Source organism: Salvelinus namaycush, unplaced genomic scaffold (assembly GCF_016432855.1).
Source record: "Salvelinus namaycush isolate Seneca unplaced genomic scaffold, SaNama_1.0 Scaffold1137, whole genome shotgun sequence".
In the NCBI taxonomy this organism is placed as follows: domain Eukaryota; kingdom Metazoa; phylum Chordata; class Actinopteri; order Salmoniformes; family Salmonidae; genus Salvelinus; species Salvelinus namaycush.
Window position 1 is genome coordinate 27,818 of NW_024057828.1, and position 24,693 is coordinate 52,510.

A 24,693-nucleotide genomic window follows, 5' to 3' on the forward strand; every position below is an offset into this window, starting at 1 on the left:
CTGTATGGAGTGACACCATTATTTTATTCTAACTGAGGTGCTGCTGTATGGAGTAACACCATTATTTTAGTCTAACTGAGATTCTGCTGTAACACCATTATTTTAGTCTAACTGGGATGCTGCTGTATGGAGTAACACCAATATTTTAGTCTGACTGAGGTGCTGCTGTATAACACCATTATTTCAGTCTAACTGAGATGCTGCTGTATGGAGTAACACCATTATTTTAGTCTAACTGGGATGCTGCTGTATGGAGTAACACCATTATTTTAGTCTGACTGAGGTGCTGCTGTATGGAGTAACACCAATATTTTAGTCTGACTGAGGTGCTGCTGTATAACACCATTATTTCAGTCTAACTGAGATGCTGCTGTATAACACCATTATTTTAGTCTAACTGAGATGCTGCTGTATAACACCATTATTTTAGTCTAACTGAGGTGCTGCTGTATAACACCATTATTTTAGTCTAACTGAGGTGCTGCTGTATGGAGTAACACCATTATTTTAGTCTAACTGAGATGCTGCTGTATAACACCATTATTTTAGTCTAACTGAGATGCTGCTGTATGGAGTAACACCATTATTTTAGTCTAACTGAGGTGCTGCTGTATAACACAATTATTTCAGTCTAACTGAGATGCTGCTGTATGGAGTAACACCATTATTTTAGTCTACCTGAGGTGCTGCTGTATGGAGTAACACCATTATTTCAGTCTAACTGAGGTGCTGCTGTATAACACCATTATTTTAGTCTACCTGAGGTGCTGCTGTATGGAGTAACACCATTATGTCAGTCTAATTGAGGTGCTGCTGTATGGAGTAACACCATTATTTCAGTCTAACTGAGGTGCTGCTGTATGGAGTAACACCATTATTTTAGTCTACCTGAGGTGCTGCTGTATGGAGTAACACCATTATTTCAGTCTAACTGAGGTGCTGCTGTATAACACCATTATTTTAGTCTACCTGAGGTGCTGCTGTATGGAGTAACACCATTATTTCAGTCTAACTGAGATGCTGCTGTATAACACCATTATTTTAGTCTAACTGAGGTGCTGCTGTATAACACCATTATTTCAGTCTAACTGAGATGCTGCTGTATGGAGTGACACCATTATTTTATTCTAACTGATGTGCTGCTGTATGGAGTAACACCATTATTTTAGTCTAACTGAGATTTTGCTGTAACACCATTATTTTAGTCTAACTGAAATGCTGCTGTATGGAGTAACACCATTATTTTAGTCTAACTGGGATGCTGCTGTATGGAGTAACACCATTATTTTAGTCTGACTGAGGTGCTGCTGTATGGAGTAACACCAATATTTTAGTCTGACTGAGGTGCTGCTGTATAACACCATTATTTCAGTCTAACTGAGATGCTGCTGTATAACACCATTATTTTAGTCTAACTGAGATGCTGCTGTATAACACCATTATTTTAGTCTAACTGAGATGCTGCTGTATAACACCATTATTTTAGTCTAACTGAGATGCTGCTGTATGGAGTAACACCATTATTTTAGTCTAACTGAGGTGCTGCTGTATAACACAATTATTTCAGTCTAACTGAAATGCTGCTGTATGGAGTAACACCATTATTTTAGTCTAACTGGGATGCTGCTGTATGGAGTAACACCATTATTTTAGTCTGACTGAGGTGCTGCTGTATGGAGTAACACCAATATTTTAGTCTGACTGAGGTGCTGCTGTATAACACCATTATTTCAGTCTAACTGAGATGCTGCTGTATAACACCATTATTTTAGTCTAACTGAGATGCTGCTGTATAACACCATTATTTTAGTCTAACTGAGATGCTGCTGTATGGAGTAACACCATTATTTTAGTCTAACTGAGGTGCTGCTGTATAACACAATTATTTCAGTCTAACTGAGATGCTGCTGTATGGAGTAACACCATTATTTTAGTCTACCTGAGGTGCTGCTGTATGGAGTAACACCATTATTTCAGTCTAACTGAGGTGCTGCTGTATGGAGTAACACCATTATTTCAGTCTAACTGAGGTGCTGCTGTATAACACCATTATTTTAGTCTACCTGAGGTGCTGCTGTATGGAGTAACACCATTATTTCAGTCTAATTGAGGTGCTGCTGTATGGAGTAACACCATTATTTCAGTCTAACTGAGGTGCTGCTGTATGGAGTAACACCATTATTTTAGTCTACCTGAGGTGCTGCTGTATGGAGTAACACCATTATTTCAGTCTAACTGAGGTGCTGCTGTATAACACCATTATTTTAGTCTACCTGAGGTGCTGCTGTATGGAGTAACACCATTATTTCAGTCTAACTGAGATGCTGCTGTATAACACCATTATTTTAGTCTAACTGAGGTGCTGCTGTATAACACCATTATTTCAGTCTAACTGAGATGCTGCTGTATGGAGTGACACCATTATTTTATTCTAACTGAGGTGCTGCTGTATGGAGTAACACCATTATTTTAGTCTAACTGAGATTCTGCTGTAACACCATTATTTTAGTCTAACTGGGATGCTGCTGTATGGAGTAACACCATTATTTTAGTCTGACTGAGGTGCTGCTGTATGGAGTAACACCAATATTTTAGTCTGACTGAGGTGCTGCTGTATAACACCATTATTTCAGTCTAACTGAGATGCTGCTGTATAACACCATTATTTTAGTCTAACTGAGATGCTGCTGTATAACACCATTATTTTAGTCTAACTGAGATGCTGCTGTATAACACCATTATTTTAGTCTAACTGAGATGCTGCTGTATGGAGTAACACCATTATTTTAGTCTAACTGAGATGCTGCTGTATAACACAATTATTTCAGTCTAACTGAGATGCTGCTGTATGGAGTAACACCATTATTTTAGTCTACCTGAGGTGCTGCTGTATGGAGTAACACCATTATTTCAGTCTGAGGTGCTGCTGTATAACACCATTATTTTAGTCTACCTGAGGTGCTGCTGTATGGAGTAACACCATTATTTCAGTCTAATTGAGGTGCTGCTGTATGGAGTAACACCATTATTTCAGTCTAACTGAGGTGCTGCTGTATGGAGTAACACCATTATTTTAGTCTACCTGAGGTGCTGCTGTATGGAGTAACACCATTATTTCAGTCTAACTGAGGTGCTGCTGTATAACACCATTATTTTAGTCTACCTGAGGTGCTGCTGTATGGAGTAACACCATTATTTCAGTCTAACTGAGATGCTGCTGTATAACACCATTATTTTAGTCTAACTGAGATGCTGCTGTATGGAGTAACACCATTATTTTAGTCTAACTGAGGTGCTGCTGTATAACACCATTATTTTAGTCTAACTGAGATGCTGCTGTATGGAGTAACACCATTATTTCAGTATAACTGCGGTGCTGCTGTATAACACCATTATTTCAGTCTAACTGAGGTGCTGCTGTATGGAGTAACACCATTATTATAGTCTGAGGTGCTGCTGTATGGAGTAACACCATTATTTTAGTCTAACTGAGGTGCTGCTGTATGGAGTAACACCATTATTTTAGTCTAACTGCGGTGCTGCTGTATGGAGTAACACCATTATTTTAGTCTAACTGAGATGCTGCTGTATGGAGTAACACCATTATTTTAGTCTAACTGAGGTGCTGCTGTATGGAGTAACACCATTATTATAGTCTAACTGAGGTGCTGCTGTATGGAGTAACACCATTATTTTAGTCTGAGGTGCTGCTGTATAACACCATTATTTTAGTCTAACTGAGGTGCTGCTGTATGGAGTAACACCATTATTTCAGTCTAACTGAGGTGCTGCTGTATGGAGTAACACCATTATTTTAGTCTAACTGAGATGCTGCTGTATGGAGTAACACCATTATTTTAGTCTAACTGATGTGCTGCTGTATGGAGTAACACCATTATTTTAGTCTAACTGAGGTGCTGCTGTATGGAGTAACACCATTATTTTAGTCTAACTGAGGTGCTGCTGTATGGAGTAACACCATTATTTTAGTCTAACTGAGATGCTGCTGTATGGAGTAACACCATTATTTTAGTCTAACTGAGGTGCTGCTGTATAACACCATTATTTTAGTCTAACTGAGGTGCTGCTGTATAACACCATTATTTCAGTCTAACTGAGGTGCTGCTGTATGGAGTAACACCATTATTTCAGTCTAACTGAGGTGCTGCTGTATGGAGTAACACCATTATTTTAGTCTAACTGAGATGCTGCTGTACGGAGTAACACGATTATTTTAGTCTAAATGAGATGCTGCTGTATGGAGTAACACCATTATTTTAGTCTAACTGAGATGCTGCTGTATGGAGTAACACCATTATTTTAGTCTAACTGAGATGCTGCTGTATGGAGTAACACCATTATTTTAGTCTAACTGAGGTGCTGCTGTATAACACCATTATTTCAGTCTAACTGAGATGCTGCTGTATAACACCATTATTTTAGTCTAACTGAGATGCTGCTGTATAACACCATTATTTTAGTCTAACTGAGGTGCTGCTGTATAACACCATTATTTTAGTCTAACTGAGGTGCTGCTGTATGGAGTAACACCATTATTTTAGTCTAACTGAGATGCTGCTGTATAACACCATTATTTTAGTCTAACTGAGGTGCTGCTGTATGGAGTAACACCATTATTTTAGTCTAACTGAGGTGCTGCTGTATAACACAATTATTTCAGTCTAACTGAGATGCTGCTGTATGGAGTAACACCATTATTTTAGTCTACCTGAGGTGCTGCTGTATGGAGTAACACCATTATTTCAGTCTAACTGAGGTGCTGCTGTATAACACCATTATTTTAGTCTACCTGAGGTGCTGCTGTATGGAGTAACACCATTATGTCAGTCTAATTGAGGTGCTGCTGTATGGAGTAACACCATTATTTCAGTCTAACTGAGGTGCTGCTGTATGGAGTAACACCATTATTTCAGTCTAACTGAGGTGCTGCTGTATAACACCATTATTTTAGTCTACCTGAGGTGCTGCTGTATGGAGTAACACCATTATTTCAGTCTAACTGAGATGCTGCTGTATAACACCATTATTTTAGTCTAACTGAGGTGCTGCTGTATAACACCATTATTTCAGTCTAACTGAGATGCTGCTGTATGGAGTGACACCATTATTTTATTCTAACTGATGTGCTGCTGTATGGAGTAACACCATTATTTTAGTCTAACTGAGATTTTGCTGTAACACCATTATTTTAGTCTAACTGAAATGCTGCTGTATGGAGTAACACCATTATTTTAGTCTAACTGGGATGCTGCTGTATGGAGTAACACCATTATTTTAGTCTGACTGAGGTGCTGCTGTATGGAGTAACACCAATATTTTAGTCTGACTGAGGTGCTGCTGTATAACACCATTATTTCAGTCTAACTGAGATGCTGCTGTATAACACCATTATTTTAGTCTAACTGAGATGCTGCTGTATAACACCATTATTTTAGTCTGTATAACACCATTATTTAGTCTAACTGAGATGCTGCTGTATAACACCATTATTTTAGTCTAACTGAGATGCTGCTGTATGGAGTAACACCATTATTTTAGTCTAACTGAGGTGCTGCTGTATAACACAATTATTTCAGTCTAACTGAAATGCTGCTGTATGGAGTAACACCATTATTTTAGTCTAACTGGGATGCTGCTGTATGGAGTAACACCATTATTTTAGTCTGACTGAGGTGCTGCTGTATGGAGTAACACCAATATTTTAGTCTGACTGAGGTGCCGCTGTATAACACCATTATTTCAGTCTAACTGAGATGCTGCTGTATAACACCATTATTTTAGTCTAACTGAGATGCTGCTGTATAACACCATTATTTTAGTCTAACTGAGATGCTGCTGTATGGAGTAACACCATTATTTTAGTCTAACTGAGGTGCTGCTGTATAACACAATTATTTCAGTCTAACTGAGATGCTGCTGTATGGAGTAACACCATTATTTTAGTCTACCTGAGGTGCTGCTGTATGGAGTAACACCATTATTTCAGTCTAACTGAGGTGCTGCTGTATGGAGTAACACCATTATTTCAGTCTAACTGAGGTGCTGCTGTATAACACCATTATTTTAGTCTACCTGAGGTGCTGCTGTATGGAGTAACACCATTATTTCAGTCTAATTGAGGTGCTGCTGTATGGAGTAACACCATTATTTCAGTCTAACTGAGGTGCTGCTGTATGGAGTAACACCATTATTTTAGTCTACCTGAGGTGCTGCTGTATGGAGTAACACCATTATTTCAGTCTGAGGTGCTGCTGTATAACACCATTATTTTAGTCTACCTGAAGTGCTGCTGTATGGAGTAACACCATTATTTTAGTCTAACTGAGATGCTGCTGTATGGAGTAACACCATTATTTTAGTCTAACTGAGGTGCTGCTGTATAACACCATTATTTTAGTCTAACTGAGGTGCTGCTGTATAACACCATTATTTCAGTCTAACTGAGGTGCTGCTGTATGGAGTAACACCATTATTTCAGTCTAACTGAGGTGCTGCTGTATGGAGTAACACCATTATTTTAGTCTAACTGAGATGCTGCTGTACGGAGTAACACGATTATTTTAGTCTAAATGAGATGCTGCTGTATGGAGTAACACCATTATTTTAGTCTAACTGAGATGCTGCTGTATGGAGTAACACCATTATTTTAGTCTAACTGAGATGCTGCTGTATGGAGTAACACCATTATTTTAGTCTAACTGAGGTGCTGCTGTATAACACCATTATTTCAGTCTAACTGAGATGCTGCTGTATAACACCATTATTTTAGTCTAACTGAGATGCTGCTGTATAACACCATTATTTTAGTCTAACTGAGGTGCTGCTGTATAACACCATTATTTTAGTCTAACTGAGGTGCTGCTGTATGGAGTAACACCATTATTTTAGTCTAACTGAGATGCTGCTGTATAACACCATTATTTTAGTCTAACTGAGGTGCTGCTGTATGGAGTAACACCATTATTTTAGTCTAACTGAGGTGCTGCTGTATAACACAATTATTTCAGTCTAACTGAGATGCTGCTGTATGGAGTAACACCATTATTTTAGTCTACCTGAGGTGCTGCTGTATGGAGTAACACCATTATTTCAGTCTAACTGAGGTGCTGCTGTATAACACCATTATTTTAGTCTACCTGAGGTGCTGCTGTATGGAGTAACACCATTATGTCAGTCTAATTGAGGTGCTGCTGTATGGAGTAACACCATTATTTCAGTCTAACTGAGGTGCTGCTGTATGGAGTAACACCATTATTTCAGTCTAACTGAGGTGCTGCTGTATAACACCATTATTTTAGTCTACCTGAGGTGCTGCTGTATGGAGTAACACCATTATTTCAGTCTAACTGAGATGCTGCTGTATAACACCATTATTTTAGTCTAACTGAGGTGCTGCTGTATAACACCATTATTTCAGTCTAACTGAGATGCTGCTGTATGGAGTGACACCATTATTTTATTCTAACTGATGTGCTGCTGTATGGAGTAACACCATTATTTTAGTCTAACTGAGATTTTGCTGTAACACCATTATTTTAGTCTAACTGAAATGCTGCTGTATGGAGTAACACCATTATTTTAGTCTAACTGGGATGCTGCTGTATGGAGTAACACCATTATTTTAGTCTGACTGAGGTGCTGCTGTATGGAGTAACACCAATATTTTAGTCTGACTGAGGTGCTGCTGTATAACACCATTATTTCAGTCTAACTGAGATGCTGCTGTATAACACCATTATTTTAGTCTAACTGAGATGCTGCTGTATAACACCATTATTTTAGTCTAACTGAGATGCTGCTGTATAACACCATTATTTTAGTCTAACTGAGATGCTGCTGTATGGAGTAACACCATTATTTTAGTCTAACTGAGGTGCTGCTGTATAACACAATTATTTCAGTCTAACTGAAATGCTGCTGTATGGAGTAACACCATTATTTTAGTCTAACTGGGATGCTGCTGTATGGAGTAACACCATTATTTTAGTCTGACTGAGGTGCTGCTGTATGGAGTAACACCAATATTTTAGTCTGAATGAGGTGCCGCTGTATAACACCATTATTTCAGTCTAACTGAGATGCTGCTGTATAACACCATTATTTTAGTCTAACTGAGATGCTGCTGTATAACACCATTATTTTAGTCTAACTGAGATGCTGCTGTATGGAGTAACACCATTATTTTAGTCTAACTGAGGTGCTGCTGTATAACACAATTATTTCAGTCTAACTGAGATGCTGCTGTATGGAGTAACACCATTATTTTAGTCTACCTGAGGTGCTGCTGTATGGAGTAACACCATTATTTCAGTCTAACTGAGGTGCTGCTGTATGGAGTAACACCATTATTTCAGTCTAACTGAGGTGCTGCTGTATAACACCATTATTTTAGTCTACCTGAGGTGCTGCTGTATGGAGTAACACCATTATTTCAGTCTAATTGAGGTGCTGCTGTATGGAGTAACACCATTATTTCAGTCTAACTGAGGTGCTGCTGTATGGAGTAACACCATTATTTTAGTCTACCTGAGGTGCTGCTGTATGGAGTAACACCATTATTTCAGTCTGAGGTGCTGCTGTATAACACCATTATTTTAGTCTACCTGAAGTGCTGCTGTATGGAGTAACACCATTATTTCAGTCTAACTGAGATGCTGCTGTATAACACCATTATTTTAGTCTAACTGAGGTGCTGCTGTATAACACCATTATTTCAGTCTAACTGAGATGCTGCTGTATGGAGTGACACCATTATTTTATTCTAACTGAGGTGCTGCTGTATGGAGTAACACCATTATTTTAGTCTAACTGAGATTCTGCTGTAACACCATTATTTTAGTCTAACTGGGATGCTGCTGTATGGAGTAACACCATTATTTTAGTCTGACTGAGGTGCTGCTGTATGGAGTAACACCAATATTTTAGTCTGACTGAGGTGCTGCTGTATAACACCATTATTTCAGTCTAACTGAGATGCTGCTGTATAACACCATTATTTTAGTCTAACTGAGATGCTGCTGTATAACACCATTATTTTAGTCTAACTGAGATGCTGCTGTATAACACCATTATTTTAGTCTAACTGAGATGCTGCTGTATGGAGTAACACCATTATTTTAGTCTAACTGAGGTGCTGCTATATAACACAATTATTTCAGTCTAACTGAGATGCTGCTGTATGGAGTAACACCATTATTTTAGTCTACCTGAGGTGCTGCTGTATGGAGTAACACCATTATTTCAGTCTGAGGTGCTGCTGTATAACACCATTATTTTAGTCTACCTGAGGTGCTGCTGTATGGAGTAACACCATTATTTCAGTCTAATTGAGGTGCTGCTGTATGGAGTAACACCATTATTTCAGTCTAACTGAGGTGCTGCTGTATGGAGTAACACCATTATTTTAGTCTACCTGAGGTGCTGCTGTATGGAGTAACACCATTATTTCAGTCTAACTGAGGTGCTGCTGTATAACACCATTATTTTAGTCTACCTGAGGTGCTGCTGTATGGAGTAACACCATTATTTCAGTCTAACTGAGATGCTGCTGTATAACACCATTATTTTAGTCTAACTGAGATGCTGCTGTATGGAGTAACACCATTATTTTAGTCTAACTGAGGTGCTGCTGTATAACACCATTATTTTAGTCTAACTGAGATGCTGCTGTATGGAGTAACACCATTATTTCAGTATAACTGCGGTGCTGCTGTATAACACCATTATTTCAGTCTAACTGAGGTGCTGCTGTATGGAGTAACACCATTATTATAGTCTAACTGAGGTGCTGCTGTATGGAGTAACACCATTATTTTAGTCTAACTGAGGTGCTGCTGTATGGAGTAACACCATTATTTTAGTCTAACTGAGATGCTGCTGTATGGAGTAACACCATTATTTTAGTCTAACTGAGGTGCTGCTGTATGGAGTAACACCATTATTATAGTCTAACTGAGGTGCTGCTGTATGGAGTAACACCATTATTTTAGTCTGAGGTGCTGCTGTATAACACCATTATTTTAGTCTAACTGAGGTGCTGCTGTATGGAGTAACACCATTATTTCAGTCTAACTGAGGTGCTGCTGTATGGAGTAACACCATTATTTTAGTCTAACTGAGATGCTGCTGTATGGAGTAACACCATTATTTTAGTCTAACTGATGTGCTGCTGTATGGAGTAACACCATTATTTTAGTCTAACTGAGGTGCTGCTGTATGGAGTAACACCATTATTTTAGTCTAACTGAGGTGCTGCTGTATGGAGTAACACCATTATTTTAGTCTAACTGAGATGCTGCTGTATGGAGTAACACCATTATTTTAGTCTAACTGAGGTGCTGCTGTATAACACCATTATTTTAGTCTAACTGAGGTGCTGCTGTATAACACCATTATTTCAGTCTAACTGAGGTGCTGCTGTATGGAGTAACACCATTATTTCAGTCTAACTGAGGTGCTGCTGTATGGAGTAACACCATTATTTTAGTCTAACTGAGATGCTGCTGTACGGAGTAACACGATTATTTTAGTCTAAATGAGATGCTGCTGTATGGAGTAACACCATTATTTTAGTCTAACTGAGATGCTGCTGTATGGAGTAACACCATTATTTTAGTCTAACTGAGATGCTGCTGTATGGAGTAACACCATTATTTTAGTCTAACTGAGGTGCTGCTGTATAACACCATTATTTTAGTCTAACTGAGGTGCTGCTGTATGGAGTATCACCATTGTTTTAGTCTAACTGAGATGCTGCTGTATGGAGTAACACCATTATTTTAGTCTAACTGAGGTGCTGCTGTATGAAGTAACACCATTATTGTAGTCTAACTGAGATGCTGCTGTATGGAGTAACACCATTATTTTAGTCTAACTGAGGTGCTGCTGTATAACACCATTATTTTAGTCTAACTGAGATGCTACTGTATGGAGTAACACCATTATTTTAGTCTAACTGAGATGCTGCTGTATGGAGTAACACCATTATTTTAGTCTAACTGATGTGCTGCTGTATGGAGTAACACCATTATTTTAGTCTAACTGAGGTGCTGCTGTATGGAGTAACACCATTATTGTAGTCTAACTGAGGTGCTGCTGTATGGAGTAACACCATTATTTTAGTCTAACTGAGGTGCTGCTGTATAACACCATTATTTTAGTCTAACTGAGGTGCTGCTGTATGGAGTAACACCATTATTTCAGTGTAACTGAGGTGCTGCTGTAAGGAGTAACACCATTATTTTAGTCTAATTGAGGTGCTGCTGTATAACACCATTTTTTTAGTCTAACTGAGATGCTGCTGTATAACACCATTATTTTAGTCTACCTGAGATGCTGCTGTATAACACCATTATTTTAGTCTAACTGAGATGCTGCTGTATGGAGTAACACCATTATTTCAGTCTAACTGAGGTGCTGCTGTATGGAGTAACACCATTATTTTAGTCTGAGGTGCTGCTGTATAACACCATTATTTTAGTCTAACTGAGATGCTGCTGTATGGAGTAACACCATTATTTCAGTCTAACTGAGGTGCTGCTGTATGGAGTAACACCATTATTTTAGTCTAACTGAGATGCTGCTGTATAACACCATTATTTCAGTCTAACTGAGGTGCTGCTGTATGGAGTAACACCATTATTTCAGTCTAACTGAGGTGCTGCTGTATGGAGTAACACCATTATTTTAGTCTAACTGAGGTGCTGCTGTATGGAGTAACACCATTATTTTAGTCTAACTGAGGTGCTGCTGTATAACACCATTATTTTAGTCTAACTGAGATGCTGCTGTATAACACCATTATTTCAGTCTAACTGAGGTGCTGCTGTATGGAGTAACACCATTATTTTAGTCTAACTGAGATGCTGCTGTAGGCCCTCCTTGGTTGGGGACAGAAGCACCAGATCATCAGCAAACAGTAGACATTTGACTTCAGATTCTAGTAGGGTGAGGCCGGGTGCTGCAGACTGTTCTAGTGCCCTCGCCAATTCGTTGATATATATGTTGAGGAGGGTGGGGCTTAAGCTGCATCCCTGTCTCACCCCCCGGCCCTGTCTCACCCCACGGCCCTGTCTCACCCCACGACCCTGTCTCACCCCACGGCCCTGTCTCACCCCATGACCCTGTCTCACCCCCCGACCCTGTCTCACCCCCCGGCCCTGTCTCACCCCATGACCCTGTCTCACCCCACGACCCTGTCTCACCCCCCGGCCCTGTCTCACCCCATGACCCTGTCTCACCCCACGGCCCTGTCTCACCCCACGGCCCTGTCTCACCCCACGGCCCTGTCTCACCCCACGACCCTGTCTCACCCCCCGGCCCTGTCTCACCCCATGACCCTGTCTCACCCCCCGGCCCTGTCTCACCCCATGAGAAAGAAATGTGTGTTTTTTGCCCATTTTATCTGCACACTTGTTGTTTTTGTAAATGGATTTTATAATGTTGTATATTTTTCCCCAACACCACTTTCCATCAATTTGTATAGCAGATCCTCATGCCAAATTGAGCCAAAAGCTTTTTTTGAAATCAACAATGCCTCTCTCTCTCTCTTTTCCTACCTCTCTCTATTTCCCTCTCTCTCTCTCTCCCCCCCTCCCTCTCTCCCACGTACCCCTTCTCCAGGTTGGAGTGGCCTAAGGGCCACTACTTCCCTCCGTGTACGCTGCAGTTCCGTGACGGTTGGGAACCTCCCATGATGCCGTTCGTCCCCCAATCACGAGAGGCAGAGCTGAATCACCTGACCCAGACCCTCGCCCACTCGGAGATCCTTAGACAGGAGGAGATGGTACACAGGCTGTCTACTGAGGTACGTTGTTCTGATGACAGAGCTGATTCCATAGAAGGGTCAAACCTAGCAGGGTGGGGCCAAACCTAGCAGGGTGGGGCCAAACCTAGCAGGGTGGGGCCAAACCTAGCAGGGTGGGGCCAAACCTAGCAGGGTGGGGCCAAACCTAGCAGGGTGGGGCCAAACCTAGCAGGGTGGGGCCAAACCTAGCAGGGTGGGGCCAAGTTAGTCCTCATTTCCCTCAGGGACTGTCTCACTTGTTAGTTAGCTTGTGTTCTAAGCTTTGGAAAGTTAAAAACAGTCCCTTCATCAATAATGACAGTCCCTTCATCATTAATGACAGTCCTTTCATCAGTAATGACAGTCCCTTCATCATTAATGACAGTCCTTTCATCAGTAATGACAGTCCCTTCATCAGTAATGACAGTCCCTTCATCAGTAATGACAGTCCCTTCATCAATAATGACAGTCCCTTCATCATTAATGACAGTCCCTTCATCAATAATGACAGTCCCTTCATCATTAATGACAGTCCCTTCATCAGTAATGACAGTCCCTTCATCAATAGTGACAGTCCCTTCATCATTAATGACAGTCCCTTCATGATTAATGACAGTCCCTTCATCATTAATGACAGTCCCTTCATCATTAATGACAGTCCCTTCATCATTAATGACAGTCCCTTCATCATTAATGACAGTCCCTTCATCATTAATGACAGTCCCTTCATCATTAATGACAGTCCCTTCATCATTATTAACAGTCCCTTCATCATTAATGACAGTCCCTTCATCATTAATGACAGTCCCTTCATCATTAATGACAGTCCCTTCATCATTATTAACAGTCCCTTCATCAGTAATGACAGTCCCTTCATCATTAATGACAGTCCCTTCATCAATAGTGACAGTCCCTTCATCCATGATAATAACCGAGGAAAGAGTTCAGCTGATGTGTTTGTGTTATCTGTCTCCCCCCAGCATCCGGGTGTACAGGACTTCCCGTCTTCACAAGGGTATGCATTGGACAACAAGGCCTACAAACGCATGCACCTCTTGGACCAGGACATGGCCGTGCAGGCTTTCAAACAGGCCGTCTCGCGACACGTAGACCGGTAACACTGCACCGCGGTCACCTGACTGAACCCAACGCCCTGAAGAACTGGCCATGCTCTACCGTCTTTAAAACGAATGTCCCTCTGGACACACTTTACTTACTCTAAATCTGAACTGTACAACTGTCCCCTCTCAACAGGGAAACATTCTTTCCTACTGCGGTAGAATCTAAATATAAACATCACATCCCAGGAAGTAGCTAGCTAGCTAGCTAACTGTAGAATAAACATCACATCCCAGTGAGTAGCTAGCTAGCTAATGGTAGAATAAACATCACATCTCAGGAAGTAGCTAGCTAGCCCACTGTAGAATAAACATCACATCCCAGGATGTAGCTAGCTAACGGTAGAATAAACATCACATCCCTGGAAGTAGCTAGCTAGCTAACAGTAGAATAAACATCACATCCCAGGAAGTAGCTAGCTAACGGTAGAATAAACATCACATCCCTGGAAGTAGCTAGCTAGCTAACGGTATAATAAACATCACATCCCAGGAAGTAGCTAGCTAGCTAACTGTACAATAAACATCACATCCCAGGTAGTAGCTAGGTAACGGTAGAATAAACATCACATCCCAGTGAGTAGCTAGCTAGCTAACGATTGAATAAACATGACATCCCAGTGAGTAGCTAGTTAGCCAACAGTAGAATAAACATCACATCCCAGTGAGTAGCTAACTAGCTAACGATTGAATAAACATCACATCCCAGTGAGTAGCTAGCTAGCTAACGATAGAATAAACATCACATCCCAGGAAGTAGCTAGTTAGCTAACGGTAGAATAAACATCACATCCCAGGAAGTAGCTAGCTAACAATTGAATAAACATCACATCCCAGTGAGTAGCTAGCTAGCTAATGGTAGAATAAACATCACATCCCAGTGAGTAGCTAGCTAGCTAACGATTGAATAAACATGACCTCCCAGTGAGTAGCTAGTTAGCCAACAGTAGAATAAACATCACATCCCAGGAAGTAGATAGGTAAGAGTAGAATAAACATCACATCCCAGGAAGTAGCTAGGTAAGAGTAGAATAAACATCACATCCCAGGAAGTAGCTAGGTAAGAGTAGAATAAACATCACATCCCAGTGAGTAGCTAGGTAAGAGTAGAATAAACATCACATCCCAGTGAGTAGCTAGCTAGCTAACGGTTGAATAAACATAATGAGCGTCAGGTAGTAGCTAGCTAGCTAACGGTAGCAGCATGAGGGACAGGAAGTAGTTATTTCCTACTGGTGTAGAATCTGCCAATCTCGTCTCTTACTCTCCGCTATTGGTTCACACCTGATCCTCTGACATTGTGTCTGTATTCACAGTGTTCTCTCCTTTCCATTGATATTCTCGTCCTCCATTCTTATCCTCTTATGGGTTAGCAGGCTAACACTCTGACTCTGTAATGTTCTACTGTGTGTAAAAACATCACCACTCTGGGTGCTAGGGGGTAAATGATCTTTATCACAGTCTTGATCAATCACAGCTCCCTCTGTTCTCTCTCTGTTCTCTCTCTAACCTCTGATGTTAAAGTTGGGCCACTTCTCCTCGGCTGGGACAGTCAGTAGCAGTAGCTTGTAGTTGTCTGTGGTCCATGTCTGGCTTTATCCCAGTTCAGTCATGTCCATAAGCATGTAGCATGTAGCGTGTAGCACCACACCGTGCAGTGTGTCTCCTGCAGTGTCGTCCTGTACTGTGGTTTCTGGACGTTGAGATGTGCTTGGTCTGTTGTGAACAATGCATGTTGTGGTTTCGGACGATATGATTGGATACGATGTGTGCATTCATCCTCAGTGTATCAGTCCCTATTCTACCGTTAGTCCATCTGTCTAACCCCTGACCTCTGACCTCTGACGTGAACAGGAACTACGAGGCCAACGGCAGCAGAGGTCAGCCAAAACTGTTTGCCAAATCCAAGTATGACTTTGTGGCCAGAAACAACACAGAGCTGTCATTGGTGAAGGACGAGGTTGTGGAGGTAAGGACCGGGTAACACAAACATTTAACACGAAGGCTCACTGGAAGGACGAGGTTGTGGAGGTGAGGGACGGGTAACACAAACATTTAACACGAAGGCTCACTGCAAGGATGAGGTTGTGGAGGTGAGGGACGGGTAACACAAACATTTAACACGAAGGCTCACTGCAAGGATGAGGTTGTGGAGGTGAGGGACGGGTAACACAAACATTTAACACGAAGGCTCACTGCAAGGATGAGGTTGTGGAGGTGAGGAACGGGTAACACAAACATTTAACACGAAGGCTCACTGCAAGGATGAGGTTGTGGAGGTGAGGAACGGGTAACACAAACATTTAACACGAAGGCTCACTGCAACGTGTAACGGCAGTGTAATAACCCCAGAATACTGAAGACTGTTGTTTCAGACCCTGCATCACGTCTCATAACAATGGACGTCTTTGTTACACCAATGTTGTCTTGTGTTGTCGATCACGATAACACTCATTTTACGGCACGAACCACTAGAGGGCAGTGGAGAGCACAGAACACATGTAGTGCTTAATGTTTAACCCAGGGGGGAACGACTCTCTCAATGAAGCCACAAAGTTCATGGCCGACCGCGGTACTGTGGGCATTGTTTGCAGAAAACAGGATCCCCCAGTATAGTGAATGGGAAAATGGCTTCATGGTTAATCTTAGTGTAAATAAAATAAAACATCGAACACAATCATGTTACCAGTAATTGCTTCTATTACATCAGATGTATGTTCTTGAGCCGATTAGTTTAAAATCACACACGGAAGAAGTTTGAAGGATCATTTAGTTGCTAATGGCAGCCTGCAGTACCCCGGTCAATGAGAGGAGGCAGCACTGAGTTAGCCTGCAACTTCACTTCCTGGAGGAGCTCAAACTGAGCATGTTAAGTATCCATCAGGCGCCATCTTAACCGACGACTTTGGCTTCAAATTCCCTATTGCCACTTCACATAGGAATGAGTGGTGTCATGGGATCGATGGCTTTGTCCATTCATATACAGTCATTGGTTTAAAACCACATCTACCCCAGGTCAGGTCCATCTGTACCAACAGTGTTGAAGGTAACCAATCCTCCCCCTGGTAACCCAGGTCAGGTCCATCTGTACCAACAGTGTTGAAGGTAACCAATCCTCCCCCTGGTAACCCAGGTCAGGTCCATCTGTACCAACAGTGTTGAAGGTAACCAATCCTCCCCCTGGTAACCCAGGTCAGGTCCATCTACAACATGTAACGACAGTGTTGAAGGTAACCAATCCTCCCCCTGGTAACCCTGGTCAGGTCCATCTGTAACATGTAACAACAGTGTTGAAGGTAACCAATCCTCTCCCTGGTAACCCAGGTCAGGTCCATCTGTAACATGTAACAACAGTGTTGAAGGTAACCAATCCTCCCCCTGGTAACCCTGGTCAGGTCCATCTACAACATGTAACAACAGTGTTGAAGGTAACCAATCCTCCTCCTGGTAACCCAGGTCAGGTCCATCTGTACCAACAGTGTTGAAGGTAACCAATCCTCCCCCTGGTAACCCAGGTCAGGTCCATCTGTACCAACAGTGTTGAAGGTAACCAATCCTCCCCCTGGTAACCCTGGTCAGGTCCATCTACAACATGTAACAACAGTGTTGAAGGTAACCAATCCTCCCCCTGGTAACCCAGGTCAGGTCCATCTACAACATGTAACAACAGTGTTGAAGGTAACCAATCCTCCCCCTGGTAACCCAGGTCAGGTCCATATGTAACAACAGTGTTGAAGGTAACCAATCCTCCCCCTGGTAACCCAGGTCAGGTCCATCTACAACATGTAACAACAGTGTTAAAGGTAACCAATCCTCCCCCTGGTAACCCAGGTCAGGTCCATCTACAACATGTAACAACAGTGTTAAAGGTAACCAATCCTCCCCCTGGTAACCCAGGTCAGGTCCATATGTAACAACAGTGTTGAAGGTAACCAATCCTCCCCCTGGTAACCCAGGTCAGGTCCATCTGTAACATGTAACAACCGTGTTGAAGGTAACCAATCCTCCCCCTGGTAACCCAGGTCAGGTCCATCTACAACATGTAACAACAGTGTTGAAGGTAACCAATCCTCCCCCTGGTAACCCAGGTCAGGTCCATCTGTAACATGTAACAACAGTGTTGAAGGTAACCAATCCTCCTCCTGGTAACCTAGGTCAGGTCCATCTACAACATGTAACAACAGTGTTGAAGGTAACCAATCCTCCCCCTGGTAACCCAGGTCAGGTCCATCTACAACATGTAACAACAGTGTTGAAGGTAACCAATCCTCCCCCTGGTAACCCAGGTCAGGTCCATCTGTAACATGTAACAACAGTGTAGAAGGTAACCAATCCTCCCCCTGGTAACCCAGGTCAGGTCCATCTACAACATGTAACAACAGTGTTGAAGGTAACCAATCCTCCCCCTGGTAACCCAGGTCAGGTCCATCTGTAACATGTAACAACAGTGTAGAAGGTAACCAATCCTCCCCCTGGTAACCCAGGTCAGGTCCATCTACAACATGTAACAACAGTGTTGAAGGTAACCAATCCTCCCCCTGGTAACCCAGGTCAAGTCCATCTGTAACAACAGTGTTGAAGGTAACCAATCCTCCTCCTGGTAACCCAGTTCAGGTCCATCTACAACATGTAACAACAGTGTTGAAGGTAAACAATCCTCCCCCTGGTAACCCAGGTCAAGTCCATCTGTAACAACAGTGTTGAAGGTAACCAATCCTCCCCCTGGTAACCCAGGTCAGGTCCATCTACAACATGTAACAACAGTGTTGAAGGTAACCAATCCTGCCCCTGGTAACCCAGGTCAGGTCCATCTGTAACATGTAACAACAGTGTTGAAGGTAACCAATCCTCCCCCTGGTAACCCAGGTCAGGTCCATCTGTAACATGTAACATGTCAGTGTTGAAGGTAACCAATCCTCCCCCTGGTAACCCAGGTCAGGTCCATCTACAACATGTAACGACAGTGTTGAAGGTAACCAATCCTCCCCCTGGTAACCCAGGTCAGGTCCATCTGTAACATGTAACAACAGTGTTGAAGGTAACCAATCCTCCCCCTGGTAACCCAGGTCAGGTCCATCTGTAACATCAGTGTTGAAGGTAACCAATCCTCCCCCTGGTAACCCAGGTCAGGTCCATCTACAACATGTAACAACAGTGTTGAAGGTAACCAATCCTCCCCCTGGTAACCCAGGTCAGGTCCATCTACAACAACAGTGTTGAAGGTAACCAATCCTCCCCCTGGTAACCCAGGTCAGGTCCATCTGTAACATGTAACATCAGTGTTGAAGGTAACCAATCCTCCCCCTGGTAACCCAGGTCAGGTCCATCTACAACAACAGTGTTGAAGGTAACCAATCCTCCCCCTGGTAACCCAGGTCAGGTCCATCTGTAACATGTAACAACAGTGTTGAAGGTAACCAATCCTCCCCCTGGTAACCCAGGTCAGGTCCATCTACAACATGTAACAACAGTGTTGAAGGTAACCAATCCTCCCCCTGGTAACCCAGGTCAGGTCCATCTGTAACATGTAACATGTCAGTGTTGAAGGTAACCAATCCTCCCCCTGGTAACCCAGGTCAGGTCCATCTACAACATGTAACAACAGTGTTGAAGGTAACCAATCCTCCCCCTGGTAACCCAGGTCAGGTCCATCTGTAACATGTGACAACAGTGTTGAAGGTAACCAGTCCTCCTCCTGGTAACCCAGGTCAGGTCCATCTGTACCAACAGTGTTGAAGGTAACCAATCCTCCCCCTGGTAACCCAGGTCAGGTCCATCTGTACCAACAGTGTTGAAGGTAACCAATCCTCCCCCTGGTAACCCAGGTCAGGTCCATCTGTACCAACAGTGTTGAAGGTAACCAATCCTCCCCCTGGTAACCCTGGTCAGGTCCATCTACAACATGTAACAACAGTGTTAAAGGTAACCAATCCTCCCCCTGGTAACCCAGGTCAGGTCCATCTGTAACAACAGTGTTGAAGGTAACCAATCCTCCCCCTGGTAACCCAGTTCAGGTCCATCTACAACATGTAACAACAGTGTTGAAGGTAACCAATCCTCCCCCTGGTAACCCAGGTCAGGTCCATCTGTAACAACATTGTTGAAGGTAACCAATCCTCCCCCTGGTAACCCAGGTCAGGTCCATCTACAACATGTAACAACAGTGTTGAAGGTAACCAATCCTCCCCCTGGTAACCCAGGTCAGGTCCATCTGTAACATGTAACAACAGTGTTGAAGGTAACCAATCCTCCCCCTGGTAACCCAGGTCAGGTCCATCTACAACATGTAACAACAGTGTTGAAGGTAACCAATCCTCCCCCTGGTAACCCAGGTCAGGTCCATCTACAACATGTAACAACAGTGTTGAAGGTAACCAATCCTCCCCCTGGTAACCCAGGTCAGGTCCATCTACAACATGTAACAACAGTGTAGAAGGTAACCAATCCTCCCCCTGGTAACCCAGGTCAGGTCCATCTGTAACATGTAACAACAGTGTTGAAGGTAACCAATCCTCCCCCTGGTAACCCAGGTCAGGTCCATCTACAACATGTAACAACAGTGTAGAAGGTAACCAATCCTCCCCCTGGTAACCCAGGTCAGGTCCATCTGTAACATGTAACAACAGTGTTGAAGGTAACCAATCCTCCCCCTGGTAACCCAGGTCAGGTCCATCTACAACATGTAACAACAGTGTTGAAGGTAACCAATCCTCCCCCTGGTAACCCAGGTCAGGTCCATCTGTAACATGTAACAACAGTGTAGAAGGTAACCAATCCTCCCCCTGGTAACCCAGGTCAGGTCCATCTACAACATGTAACAACAGTGTTGAAGGTAACCAATCCTCCCCCTGGTAACCCTGTTCAGGTCCATCTGTAACATGTAACAACAGTGTTGAAGGTAACCAATCCTCCCCCTGGTAACCCAGTTCAGGTCCATCTACAACATGTAACAACAGTGTTGAAGGTAAACAATCCTCCCCCTGGTAACCCAGGTCAAGTCCATCTGTAACAACAGTGTTGAAGGTAACCAATCCTCCCCCTGGTAACCCAGGTCAGGTCCATATGTAACAACAGTGTTAAAGGTAACCAATCCTCCCCCTGGTAACCCAGGTCAGGTCCCTCTGTAACAACAGTGTTAAAGGTAACCAATCCTCCCCCTGGTAACCCAGGTCAGGTCCATCTACAACATGTAACGACAGTGTTGAAGGTAACCAATCCTCCTCCTGGTAACCCAGGTCAGGTCCATCTACAACATGTAACAACAGTGTTGAAGGTAACCAATCCTCCCCCTGGTAACCCAGGTCAGATCCATATGAAACAACAGTGTTGAAGGTAACCAATCCTCCCCCTGGTAACCCAGGTCAGGTCCATCTACAACATGTAACGACAGTGTTGAAGGTAACCAATCCTCCCCCTGGTAACCCAGGTCAGGTCCATCTACAACATGTAACAACAGTGTTGAAGGTAACCAATCCTCCCCCTGGTAACCCAGGTCAGGTCCATCTACAACATGTAACAACAGTGTTGAAGGTAACCAATCCTCCCCCTGGTAACCCAGGTCAGGTCCATCTACAACATATAACAACAGTGTTGAAGGTAACCAATCCTCCCCCTGGTAACCCAGGTCAGATCCATATGAAACAACAGTGTTGAAGGTAACCAATCCTCCCCCTGGTAACCCAGGTCAGGTCCATCTGTACCAACAGTGTTGAAGGTAACCAATCCTCCTCCTGGTAACCCAGGTCAGATCCATATGAAACAACAGTGTTGAAGGTAACCAATCCTCCCCCTGGTAACCCAGGTCAGGTCCATCTGTACCAACAGTGTTGAAGGTAACCAATCCTCCTCCTGGTAACCCTGGTCAGGTCCATCTACAACATGTAACAACAGTGTTGAAGGTAACCAATCCTCCCCCTGGTAACCCAGGTCAGGTCCATCTACAACAACAGTGTTGAAGGTAACCAATCCTCCTCCTGGTAACCCAGGTCAGATCCATCTACAACATGTAACAACAGTGTTGAAGGTAACCAATCCTCCTCCTGGTAACCCAGGTCAGATCCATCTGTAACATGTAACAACAGTGTTGAAGGTAACCAATCCTCTCCCTGGTAACCCAGGTCAGGTCCATCTACAACATGTAACAACAGTGTTGAAGGTAACCAATCCTCTCCCTGGTAACCCAGGTCAGGTCCATCTGTAACATGTAACAACAGTGTTGAAGGTAACCAATCCTCCCCCTGGTAACCCAGGTCAGGTCCATCTACAACATGTAACAACAGTGTTGAAGGTAACCAATCCTCCCCCTGGTAACCCAGGTCAGGTCCATCTGTAACATGTAACAACAGTGTTGAAGGTAACCAATCCTCCCCCTGGTAACCCAGGTCAGGTCCATCTGTAACATGTAACAACAGTGTTGAAGGTAACCAATCATCCCCCTGGTAACCCAGGTCAGGTCCATCTGTAACATGTAACATGTCAGTGTTGAAGGTAACCAATCCTCCCCCTGGTAACCCAGGTCAGGTCCATCTACAACATGTAACAACAGTGTTGAAGGTAACCAATCCTCCCCCTGGTAACCCAGGTCAGGTCCATCTACAACATGTAACAACAGTGTTGAAGGTAACCAATCCTCCCCCTGGTAACCCAGGTCAGGTCCATCTGTAACATGTGACAACAGTGTTGAAGGTAACCAGTCCTCCTCCTGGTAACCCAGGTCAGGTCCATCTGTACCAACAGTGTTGAAGGTAACCAATCCTCCCCCTGGTAACCCAGGTCAGGTCCATCTGTACCAACAGTGTTGAAGGTAACCAATCCTCCCACTGGTAACCCTGGTCAGGTCCATCTACAACATGTAACAACAGTGTTAAAGGTAACCAATCCTCCCCCTGGTAACCCAGGTCAGGTCCATATGTAACAACAGTGTTGAAGGTAACCAATCCTCCCCCTGGTAACCCAGGTCAGGTCCATCTACAACATGTAACAACAGTGTTGAAGGTAACCAATCCTCCCCCTGGTAACCCAGGTCAGGTCCATCTACAACATGTAACAACAGTGTTGAAGGTAACCAATCCTCCCCCTGGTAACCCAGGTCAGGTCCATCTGTAACATGTAACAACAGTGTAGAAGGTAACCAATCCTCCCCCTGGTAACCCAGGTCAGGTCCATCTACAACATGTAACAACAGTGTTGAAGGTAACCAATCCTCCCCCTGGTAACCCAGTTCAGGTCCATCTACAACATGTAACAACAGTGTTGAAGGTAACCAATCCTCCCCCTGGTAACCCAGGTCAGGTCCATCTGTAACAACAGTGTTGAAGGTATCCAATCCTCCCCCTGGTAACCCAGTTTAGGTCCATCTACAACATGTAACAACAGTGTTGAAGGTAACCAATCCTCCCCCTGGTAACCCAGGTCAGGTCCATATGTAACAACAGTGTTAAAGGTAACCAATCCTCCCCCTGGTAACCCAGGTCAGGTCCATCTGTAACATGTAACAACAGTGTTGAAGGTAACCAATCCTCCCCCTGGTAACCCAGGTCAGGTCCATCTACAACATGTAACGACAGTGTTGAAGGTAACCAATCCTCCCCCTGGTAACCCAGGTCAGGTCCATCTGTAACATGTAACAACAGTGTTGAAGGTAACCAATCCTCCCCCTGGTAACCCAGGTCAGGTCCATCTACAACATGTAACAACAGTGTTGAAGGTAACCAATCCTCCCCCTGGTAACCCAGGTCAGGTCCATCTGTAACATGTAACAACAGTGTTGAAGGTAACCAATCCTCCCCCTGGTAACCCAGGTCAGGTCCATCTGTAACATGTAACAACAGTGTTGAAGGTAACCAATCCTCCCCCTGGTAACCCAGGTCAGGTCCATATGTAACAACAGTGTTGAAGGTAACCAATCCTCCCCCTGGTAACCCAGGTCAGGTCCATCTGTAACATGTAACAACAGTGTTGAAGGTAACCAATCCTCCCCCTGGTAACCCAGGTCAGATCCATATGTAACAACAGTGTTGAAGGTAACCAATCCTCCCCCTGGTAACCCAGGTCAGGTCCATCTACAACATGTAACAACAGTGTTGAAGGTAACCAATCCTCCCCCTGGTAACCCAGGTCAGGTCCATCTGTAACATGTAACAACAGTGTTGAAGGTAACCAATCCTCCCCCTGGTAACCCAGGTCAGGTCCATCTGTAACATGTAACAACAGTGTTGAAGGTAACCAATCCTCCCCCTGGTAACCCAGGTCAGGTCCCTCTGTAACATGTGACAACAGTGTTGAAGGTAACCAATCCTCCTCCTGGTAACCCAGGTCAGGTCCATCTGTAACAACAGTGTTGAAGGTAACCAATCCTCCCCCTGGTAACCCAGGTCAGGTCCATCTGTAACAACAGTGTTGAAGGTAACCAATCCTCCCCCTGGTAACCCAGGTCAGGTCCCTCTGTAACAACAGTGTTGAAGGTAACCAATCCTCCCCCTGGTAACCCAGGTCAGGTCCATCTACAACATGTAACAACAGTGTAGAAGGTAACCAATCCTCCCCCTGGTAACCCAGGTCAGGTCCATCTGTAACATGTAACAACAGTGTTGAAGGTAACCAATCCTCCCCCTGGTAACCCAGGTCCATCTACAACATGTAACAACAGTGTTGAAGGTAACCAATCCTCCCCCTGGTAACCCAGGTCAGGTCCATCTACAACATGTAACAACAGTGTTGAAGGTATCCAATCCTCCCCCTGGTAACCCAGTTCAGGTCCATCTACAACAT

General features: G+C 43.5%; 1 protein-coding gene across 1 annotated transcript in view; it reads left to right on the forward strand.

Moving 5' to 3' along the window:
- Nucleotides 1–24,693, forward strand: part of eps8a (epidermal growth factor receptor pathway substrate 8a) — a gene marked incomplete at both ends in the record, with an annotated part of 66,574 nt that overhangs the window by 16,924 nt on the left and 24,957 nt on the right. The window contains 3 exons of the mRNA XM_038982358.1: nucleotides 12,643–12,826; nucleotides 13,786–13,820; nucleotides 15,778–15,892. Coding sequence (XP_038838286.1) covers nucleotides 12,643–12,826; nucleotides 13,786–13,820; nucleotides 15,778–15,892 — 334 coding nt within the window. The remainder of the gene's footprint in view (nucleotides 1–12,642; nucleotides 12,827–13,785; nucleotides 13,821–15,777; nucleotides 15,893–24,693) is intronic.